This window comes from Arachis ipaensis, chromosome B6 (assembly GCF_059453495.1).
Source record: "Arachis ipaensis isolate K30076 ecotype BB chromosome B6, ASM5945349v1, whole genome shotgun sequence".
Classification (NCBI taxonomy): Eukaryota; Viridiplantae; Streptophyta; class Magnoliopsida; order Fabales; family Fabaceae; genus Arachis; species Arachis ipaensis.
In genome coordinates, this window is record NC_142441.1 from 142,765,238 (window position 1) to 142,775,497 (window position 10,260).

At 33.3% G+C, this 10,260-nt stretch overlaps 2 protein-coding genes across 3 annotated transcripts; both read right to left on the reverse strand.

Annotated features, from left to right (window-relative positions):
• On the reverse strand, positions 1-6,623 carry LOC107605222 (chromatin-remodeling complex subunit). Its single transcript, XM_021105067.2, has 4 exons — positions 6,164-6,623; positions 4,276-4,646; positions 4,135-4,202; positions 1-357 (listed from the first exon to the last, which is right to left on the reverse strand). Exons 2-4 carry the CDS (start codon positions 4,448-4,450, stop codon positions 226-228), a joined length of 375 nt encoding a protein of 124 aa, XP_020960726.1. The 5' UTR covers positions 4,451-4,646; positions 6,164-6,623; the 3' UTR covers positions 1-225.
• Positions 6,624-7,941: 1,318 nt separating this feature from the next.
• LOC107605221 (Restriction endonuclease, type II-like superfamily protein) lies at positions 7,942-9,617 on the reverse strand. 2 transcript variants are annotated; one of them, XM_016307015.3, is made up of 2 exons: positions 9,396-9,617; positions 7,942-9,037 (listed from the first exon to the last, which is right to left on the reverse strand). In XM_016307015.3, the coding sequence occupies exon 2, from the start codon at positions 9,011-9,013 to the stop codon at positions 8,054-8,056; it is 960 nt and encodes a 319-aa protein (XP_016162501.1). In that variant the 5' UTR covers positions 9,014-9,037; positions 9,396-9,617; the 3' UTR covers positions 7,942-8,053. The 2 variants fall into 2 exon arrangements, with proteins under 2 accessions (XP_016162501.1, XP_016162499.1); XM_016307013.3 differs by having other exon boundaries at positions 7,942-9,265.
• Between the last annotated feature and the right edge of the window lie 643 nt (positions 9,618-10,260).

Below are 10,260 nucleotides of genomic sequence, written 5' to 3' on the forward strand. Positions count from 1 at the left end.
TGTCCAAGCCACATGAAGTTACTCCAACTTTTATTACATTGGATGTGTTTCTACTTAGTACATACACCATCATTGCTTGAATGTAACTAGATTTTATGCAATTTGCTAGCTAAATATCAGAAAAAGATCAATATGATGATGATGATGCATAGATGAGTGACATCACTTAATAATGTCCAACGAGTAAACCTATTTAATATTCCAGAAGTTGAAAAAGTAAAAGAACTACTTAAGAACCACTTGAGCATTCCTTAAAGCTAGGTATCTCTGCACATATTCATTAGGAAGCGATCTTATGATCTTGAAAACTTCAGTGTTAGCATACCGGAGGTTGGTCCTAGGATCATAGTAAGGTGCCTGCAAGGTCAAGTAATTAATCAATTTTTCAGCAAGCCGTATGGCATGGGAAAACTAACAATCATAACCAATATCATGAATCAAAATTAACATATAAAACAGTGGCATTGGAACATTCCAGACCAACAAAAAGATTCATGAACAAATTTAGTCCTCTGTTCTCTTATGACGTGAATATAGTTATGTTGGAATTGATCCTAGGCTGTGGGATAAGAAGTTCAAATACAATGCGATATAAAAGGTACTGTAAAAAGGATCAACAATGTGATATACAAACAAAAATACAATGAAATTTAAATCATAATAAGTTTAAGCAAAAACCTCAACATACTTGATAGTGTTGGGTACGACTTGTTACTAGTTTGATTCGAAGATGCTGTTGGGTAAGAAATATGGTTGGAGAATGGGACACATACAAATTTAAAATTGTCTTTCTTAGGACAACTTTTAAAATAATTTATATACTTTCCAAATAGAAGGACACAATAGCCTTGGTCAAGGACGATTTTTAAGTCAATCTTCTATATCTACAACAAGAGATGTGGAAGACACATCTTTTCAGTCCTTGTTCAACAGAAATCAGATGATACGCTAGATATAGGCCAAGCTGAGCACATTCTGGTCTCAAATTCCACAAGGGCATACAATTATAATAATGAAAAGAATCCAGAACTTCCTATTACTAAATTTTAAATTTGAGGCGGATGAGTTAAGACAGAATTAGTTATGCTAACCAGAAGTGTAAAAGATTCCATGAAATTTGATAAGGATGGGGTGTTTTTAGTTATACGTGTAAGAGGATTCAGCAGAAATTGAGTTTCGGTTTTGAAAGTCTGGTTATACATTTTAATTAATTTTTAATAAATTCCATACTTGTACACAATTTCCAAGAGGAATTCCCAACTGAAATTCAGCTTCCATCAGCAAATATAAACAAGTTTCTATTAATTTCAGTTTAGATTCTAGTTGCTATACATATCAAGCTTAAAAACTTAAAAAATATAAAATAAAAAAAATCAAGTATGTGTAATGCAAGATAGCTAAATCTCAAATCATGTCAAATTGACATAACACAAACTTGAAAATCTTAGATAGTACCAGTGTACCACACGAAGAAAACTTCATTCAGGAAAAAGAATAACTTGCACATGAGAAAATTCATTATTCAATGCTTACTAAATTAAGATGCAACTACAAAAAACAACAGTAAAATCTTATTTTTCACTTGATATCTTAGTGGTAGTCATTAGGAGTGTATTTGGAAACTTTTGAAAAGATAGAGTTGAATAGAATTCTTGAGAGAATTCTTTGATTTGGAACAAAAAGAACAGAAATGAAATAGAATATGTAGAATTTGTTTGAAATAACTGTCCTCCTACTATTACCACTAACTCCCTTTCAAATGCCATTCTCAGTCTCAGCCCCTCAATCTCTAACCTTAGAAGGTGATTTCACTTTCCACCAACACCACCTTCAACCACCACCATTCAGCCCTACATGCACCCACACCCCCACTGCTGACTGCCCTCGCCCCACGATTGTCATCTTTGCTGTGTTAGTTGTTGATTTTATTTTATTTTATTTATTAACACAAATCTATACAAGGCAAAACTTCCTACAACATTGATTGATAATTATAAATGTGGTGTTGGACATAATGATGATGGCAGTAAAGGGTGAGATGTCATCGATGATGGTATTAATGGTGCTGTTGTGTTGAATGGAAAAGATAATTAGTGGGTTAATTTTGGTATTTTAATTTTTCAGTGAGAATAATTTTGGCAATGTCACAACTCATGAGAATAAAATTAAAAATCGACCACACTTGGTCTGATTTGATTTAGCTTGAAACATGAGAATTGAATTCATTAGATTTGAAATTTACATAACTTTTTACAACCAAAGTATGGAAAAGAATTCTAACTCTCAAGTGAATTGAAATCACAAAGTTTCCAAACACCATTTAGAAAATGTTTAGACATTTAAGCACAAATTGATCCCGCTACACATCCAAGCATTTGTGTCAACCAGGTTGCTCCAAACCCAACAAAAACAACTCGCATAATGTGCGCGAGTCACGCACTTCTTCTTCTTTGTGTTCCTTCTTCTTCGCGCAGTTTTTCCTCATCATCATTCTTTTATTTATGCTATTGTTGCTATATTTTTTTTTCTATTTCTTCTTCTCCTCCTCCTCCTCCTCCTCCTCCTTCTCATTCTCCTGGTAGTTATTGCAGTATTTTTTATTCTTTTTCTTTGTTTAATTCTTTCTTCTTTTTAATTTATTGTTTTTATTCTTGTTAAGATGAAACAAAAAGAATTATAATGTGAAACATGAAGGAGAAGATAAGGAAGAAAAAGATGATGATGATGACGATGATGATGATGAAAAAGAAGAGGGAGAATTTTGAATTGTGCAAAATTTATCAGAAAAATAGCACCGAAACTTTTTAATCGTGACACAGAAAGTTTCTTAATTTTGACACCGAAATTTCTTAATCGTGTCACAAGCTCTTGTTAAGAGGGTGAAACAAGAAGAAAAAGAAGAATTTATTAGAAAGGAGGAGGAGGAGGAGGAGGACGAGTGGGGGAAAGAGTTTTAAATTGTGTAGATTTATTAGAAAGATAGCACCGAAATATTTTAACCATGATATCGAAAATTTATTAATTTTGACACCGAAATTTCTTAACCGTGGCTGAAATTCTTATTGAACGGATGAAAGAAGAAGAATTATGAGAATGTGAAAGAAGAAAAATGATGAAAATGTGAAAAATGAAGAATTATGAAAATGTGAAAAATGAAGAGGAGGAGGAGGAAGGAGAATTTTAAATTGTGTAGAATTCATAGAAAAATAATATCAAATTTTTTAACCATGACACAAGTTATTTTATAATTTTGAACCAAAACTTTTCAAAGATTTCTTGTGTCATTTATCAAAAATCCCTATGTCATTTTTAACACATTTCTTGTGTCATTAATAAAAAATTACTGTCACTTTTGTTATCGTTAAACTAATTGTGTGATATTGAATTAAGAAGAAGTTGATGACGGTGGTGATGATAATAATAATAATGAAGGAGGAGGAAGAGAAAAAAAGGAGGAGAAAATATCAAACAAGAAAAGAAGATGTAGGAGGGTGGAGCAAGAGGAGAAGGAAGAGGAGGAGGAGATGGTGGTGATAATGATGATCATTATGATGATAATGATAACGAAGGTGGAGGAGGAAGAGGAAGAAAAAGAAGAATGAGAGTGAGAACATAAGAAGCGCGTACGTAAATTTAACTTGGTTGAACTTGGTTAAAAAAAGACTTGGTCATATACATATAGTAAATGGCCATAAGAATAGTATGACTGAGTGATACAAGGTAATAGGTGTGACAATATTTTGCATGTATTTTCATTTAGAGAATATGCTGTAAAATATTCTATGGGTAGTTATTTGTTCCTTGATGGAATGCCGAAGGGGAATACATAATTCTCCCCTCTTTTTGGATTGAGTTTGTACTGAATGGTCTTAAAAAAAACATTTAGGCACAATAGTATTCACTCGATGTCTTGTGTTGGATAAAATGTACAAGTGTAAGAACTAAGAACCTAAGAGGCAAGTATTGGATTCAAAGCAAGCAAAATCTTTTACACATGGAAGGATAAAACATTACAAAATTTCAAAAGTGTGGCCAAAAGCAAGAATGCATGTTATTTTCAGAAGCTCACCAAAACAAGCTAGTAATATATTTGTTACTGTTTTAACTGCTTAAAGAGGAAAGATAAGTACATACCTCAAAGCCAGTAATATCACAAATTTTCTTGGAGGGATGCATAGAGGGGGGCGATTCAATATTGACATCTGCAAGAAAATCCACTATAAATACATATACAATTTGAATATAAAATTAACCCTAGGAGCAATCTTAACTCACAATTGGGTTCCTCAGGAGGGTAATTTTGGTAATTCTCAGCCTGAATAATCTGTTTAAGGTGTTTCCAGTGCCTGCCTCTGGATTGGCCTTTAGGATATTTCTCATACATTTGAACCTTCTTGAAACTGAGATAACTAGGCAAAACCAGCTCTGCCTCCACTACCTCTGGCTCCATCTTTGCAGCGACCACAGCAGAATACGTGTGAGTGTTAACCCTAAGGGCTGAGCTGCTTCTTCGTACACAGCAAAAAAAAAACGCGATTGAGCCAATCAAGGTGGAGATGCGGTTATCAGGTCTGGCAAGAATGACGGCTGCCGCTTCAATAGCTTCAGCGGGGATGGTGGAGACCGTCTGGACTTTGCGGCAAAATCTGTGTAAGGCAGGAAAAGATTTTTGGGTTTTTTATTTTAAGCAAGGTTGCAAGAACCGAACCGGTCAATGAACCGTCAAATGACTGGTTCAATGGTCCAACCGAAATCGAACCATGCTTGAACCAGTTTAATTAAATATAAAATAAAATTATTAAAAATTCAATATATAATTTCAAAATGAATAATGTTTCGTCTTCAAAATAAAATGTTTCTAGTTAGTTTCTAATCAACAAGAAGCCAACAACTAAGAAATTAACTCAGAATCAGAACAATAGTACAAAATTAACTAAGAAAATTACTGACAATCAACAATAATTGAAGCAGAACAAAAATAACAATCAACAATCAATCCCTGTTTTTTTTTCAATAGTTATATATAGTGATACAAATGCATGTATTTTGAAAAAAACTCTTCATTGTTCCAGTAACAGAAAAGCTTAAGGAAGCTAGAGTCTAGAACTGAACAACAATCTCTGAGGTTTGAGGTGTTAAACAACCCAATCAAAAGAGTGAGATTTCAGAAATGAAAACACTTCTATTTTATCACTAGCATAAATATCTTCATCAAGGCACACACATTCAATTAAATAAAACACATCTTCTGCTACAGGACCTGTAGATTTAATAAACAAAAGATATATCATGTATGCATTGTGGCAATTCAGAAATGGAATAAACATTTAGAAGGATAATATATTAATATTAGCCTTAACTAATATGAAAGAGCAAAAGCTAACTTCCAACATGTAATATTTCATGAGAGTTGTTTGCAAAGTCAAAATGCTGGAGCCTTAAAATGAAATATTTGTTGTGCTTCAGAAAAAAAAGGAATACAAAAGATTTGTTGTGTATCATTCAAGAGTATCAAGAAAAGTTTATTATAACCATTAAAAGGCTCACAAAATCCCTAATACAGTGATCGATGATAATATCTGAAAATCAGCATGGATTTTGAAGCTTGAACAAAAATGAAATATGTTACCCTACTCACTCAGATTATAAATTTACTAGATTCACAAATATAAATAGCTCAAGCTAGCAACAATGAAGAGAGTTTTTCAAAATACATGCATTTGTATCACTAACAGCACAACCTCAACATGTCAACAGCCATAGCAGGCCAAGAATACAGGACAATCAACAAGAAAAAGCTAAGGAATAAAGGACACAATAAAACAAAATTAACAAACTCAAGAACACACTAAACTCGAAAAAATTAACAACAATCAACAATAAATAATTCAAAACATTAACAACCACCTTGCATCTCTCATGACTTGAACACAATAAAAAAAATTGCTATCCCCATAAACATAAAAAACCGGCAGAAATTAACTCAAAATCAGAAGTTCAGAACAATAGTACAAAATTAACTACGAAATTTAACAACAATCAATAATAATTAAGTCAACAAAAAACAAAAATCAACAATCCTCTCCTGTTAACAACAATCAATAATCAAGAAAATTAACTCAAAAAAACAATTAAGTCAGAAAACACGAATAACTAAAAATACCTTCCAGAGCATAGAGCACAGAGGTGAGGTTGAGGGAGCACGTCGGACACACGAAACGGAGCGCGGCGGAACTGGAGCAGAGGAGGGCTGGAGCGCAGCAGAACAAGGGCTGTGCGATGGAGGAACGAGATGGAGGAGACGAGAATGAGTAGTAGGGACGACAGAACAGGGGTTGTGCTACGGAATAACGAGACAGAGGAGACAAGTAGCGACGCGAGACGCGTTGAGAAGGAGGAGACGAGCTTGAGCAGTGGAACGGCGACTGGAGTAGATGCGACGGCGGCGGTGAGACAGCGGTGGACGTGAATTTTCGGCGATGGAGAAGGCGGCGTGGGTACGTAGGGCACTGAATTCTGATATTGATTCTTCAATGTATGCGAATTTGGGTTTTTTTTTTTTTTTTCTTAAAAAATAGTTAATTACTTAATTCTCAGTGGTTCTGAACTTGCTTTTCAGTCTCAACGTCGTTTTAAACTTAAAATTGTTTTAAATTTGTCTCTAAAGTTAACAACCGTTATTTTTGCTTTGGTGAAGAAATGATAACGTAATTAGACAAAAATCATCCTGTACTGATAAAAACGTTCTTAGTATATTTTTATTTCCAAATAGAATAGAAATGACATTGTTTTAGGATATTTTAAAGGTTTTTTACCCTCAAATATGTTAAACCTTTCAAAATATCTTAAACGACGTTATTTATGTTCTATTTGAGTGACAAAAATAAAACGATAATGTTTTACCGGTCCAACATGATTTTCAATGTGCTCTCCATTCAACCACTTATTATTCCGTCGTTAAAAAATATCTTAAAAACGACCATTATTAAAAAATATTTCAGAAACGACTGTTGTTAAGTTTATAAACAAATTTAAAACAATTTTAAGTTTAGAGTTTAGAGTTTATGATTCAAAATAAAATGATGTTCTTTTAGAACACCGTAAAAAATCAGTCACATCTCTTAAAAATCGAACCAATTTTTTTAATTTACCGATTAACTACCAATTTAACCAATTTTTTCGTTGGTTTTTTGTTGGATAATTTTTCATTACAACTGAATCGATTGGAGGATCGGTTCTAGTTAATTCAATCCAATCAGCTCAATTTTAAGAACCATGTTTTAGGTGCAGATGTGTTTTTACATGTTATTTTCGGTCTAGGCTAGATTTGTCTTACGCTTATCATAATCAAACCGAAATTGACCCGTCAAAATATTGTGTGATTGGATTATTAGTTTTTAATTGTTGGACGATTGGTTATTCTGTTTGATACAAAATAATTAAATAATTATATTAAATTTTATTATTTTTAATAATAAATGTTTGTTTTAATTTTATTTTTATATTTTAATAATTTATTAATTAATTTATATTTATTATATATTTTAAATATTTATTAAAAATAATATTAATAGATATTATAAAATTATAAAATATATTATAATTAATAAAAAATATTAAATCTGACAATATTGAATATTTGAGATTAAAGTTAATTTAAATTTTCATTTTTCATCCATAGCGACTCCCTAGCTTCAGCCGACGATTGTTTCCTTCCGTCATTTTGCCTTCAATTTAAAAAAATCATACTTTTTGTGCACATAAAAAAGATGACTTGATGTATCAAGTCAGTCATCGTATATTTGTGTTTAAATATATAGTATTTAATTTATTTTTAATTTGTATTTTATATTTCAATTCGCATTTTACATGATGACCGATTTTATTGTACGTGTAATATAATTGCTTTTATTCAAAAAAAATCAAAGGAATCTGAAGGACCGAATTTGATTTAATAAATAATTAACACTTGTAATTGAACATGAGAATGTTACATATGTAAAGAATAGGCTATGCATTCATGGAAAATCAACCTATTACTTGAAAATACCAATCAGCTATAGAATTCAACATGCCCTGCAATTTCTCTGCATAGTAGCTTTGCTTGGCTAGCCAAGTTTATGCTTTTGGCAATAGCCAGACCTGTCTGTTTGTGTCTAGTTGCAGGCTTATATGACTTGGCCTGCTCTTCAGATCCCAACACCAAAGCTTCCTTGGCAGGAACCACGCTTTCCCACCAAAACTCGCGCAAAATCCCATGTATCAACTCCCAATAACTGCGTTCTCTGAGCACCCGAAATATTGTGCTTCCGTTTGGTGTCCAGCAATATAGGTCAACCCACTCGCAATCCATTATCTCCATTTGGCCCTGCACTTGGGGCATGTAATAGAAAGGCATGGATGACCATGGCAACCCCGTCTCCGGCTTGCCCTTGTTGTAAGGACACTTGACTTCCAATATCCCACCTTCGGGGAAGCAACCTAGAACACCATCCGGGGAGGCACCAATCCAATCGAGTCGCTCATTCGCATGCATTGCAAACCCCATTGTGCTCACCTCATGACCTGTGATTTTTCTGTACTGATCTATAGCTGCTGATTCATTCTGCACACCCCATTCCATGGCGTTTCTTTTGGAAGCTTCAATGACCTGTACTTCTGTTGCAAATACTTTCTCGTGCCATAACTCGACACGACGGCTCCCTTTCCAGAAACCCAATGCAGTACTGAATGTGCTTGTGGTCAGCTTGTCCTTACGAAGCGCGAACCACTCGTCTGAGCGTTGTTGGACCTCAGACTGTGAAAGGTTCGAAGCAATCACCGGAGAGGATGAGGACCGAAAAATGATTGGGACAACTGAAGAAACCGCCAGTGAAGCACATGTGGAGTGATTTCTTAAAATTCTTTTCCAATAACTACTCCCAGCACATGGAGACACAAATGCTTTCTGGAGAATGCCACTGAATCTAATGGTGCAGGAATTGCTTGTAGCTGAAATCGTCATCCCATTCATTCCAAATCACTGAGTAGTAAGTACCTAACAGAAACCGGTGATGATAGCCAATGATTTACCAAACTATGCTAGAAGATATTCCTTCTAAATGCGCTCAATTAAAATCGGAGCTAAAAGGAACATTAGTTACATCAAAACCAAGCTTTTGCCACACAGAATATGCATCTTCTAAATACACTACCCACAGTGTTCTGAGTTCTGACAAACATGAATGGAAAAAAGAGCTATGCTTTTCGGTTTTCACAAATATAGCTGAGCACACAAAATGAAATTTATCAATAATTTGTTTTTTGGGGAAAAATTCAAAGACACAATATTATAAATGACATTCAGCAATAATAATAATAATAATAATAATAATAATAATAATAATAAGGAGCACCTGGAAACAGCTGCGAGAACTGGAAGGAGATGGTAGAAGAGAGGGATTTTGGAGGGTTTATGTGATTTGGGAGTTTGCGAAGGAGAATAGGTTTCAAAACCCTAACTGTGTGATTTGTGGGTGTGGCAAGGAATTTGAGGAAGGAGGAGGAAAAAAACACCAAACCCAAACCCAAAGCCCTTCATTTCATATATTCCTCCTCTTCGAATCCTGTCATCCCCCGCTTTGGTAAATTTCAATCATATAAAGGATAGTTGTCCTGCATATTGCCAAAATTTCAATTTGCACTAAAATTCGTACAAAAATTATCGGATCGAATTTAATATTCGTAGTTTTTAAGTTTGTATTCGATTAGATATATCTGTAAAATATAAAAATATTTTTTAATTTTTTTAAAATATTAATAATTTTTTTTATTTTTTTAAATATATTTACTTTTAAAATAATATTAAACGTATTTTTTTTAAATAATAAAATTAAAGTAATTAACATATATGATAATTATTAGTTGAAATAAAACATAAGAAAAATATTTATTTATTTTTGCGGATTCGCGGATATGCAAATACCTACATAAAATTCGCAATCCAATTCTATAAGTGTGCGGATCAAATCAGATCCGATTCGATAGTCTTGCGGATCGGATCTATGTCTACAATTTTTGTATCAGATTCAGATAAATACCGCAGATATGTAAATCAGATCTGATTCATGAACATCCCTAATTGTCCTTGTCCGACTCGCCAAAAGAACCGGCCAAGCTTATTGGGTCATTGAATCTAGCTTAATCGGTTGATCATAAGTTAAATTAGTTGATTTAGTTTTATTTAAATAAAAATATAAAATAATTAAAATTTAAAAGATA

Excerpts from the sequence above, each read along its gene's own strand:
- LOC107605222 (XM_021105067.2), bottom strand. The coding sequence starts at position 4,450 with ATGGAGCCAGAGGTAGTGGAGGCAGAGCTGGTTTTGCCTAGTTATCTC. Across the intron at positions 4,203-4,275 it reads CCCTCCTGAGGAACCCAATT|ATGTCAATATTGAATCGCCC; the intron begins GTGAGTTAAGAT and ends ATTTTCTTGCAG. Across the intron at positions 358-4,134 it reads GTGATATTACTGGCTTTGAG|GCACCTTACTATGATCCTAG; the intron begins GTATGTACTTAT and ends TTGACCTTGCAG.
- LOC107605221 (XM_016307015.3), bottom strand. The coding sequence starts at position 9,013 with ATGAATGGGATGACGATTTCAGCTACAAGCAATTCCTGCACCATTAGA.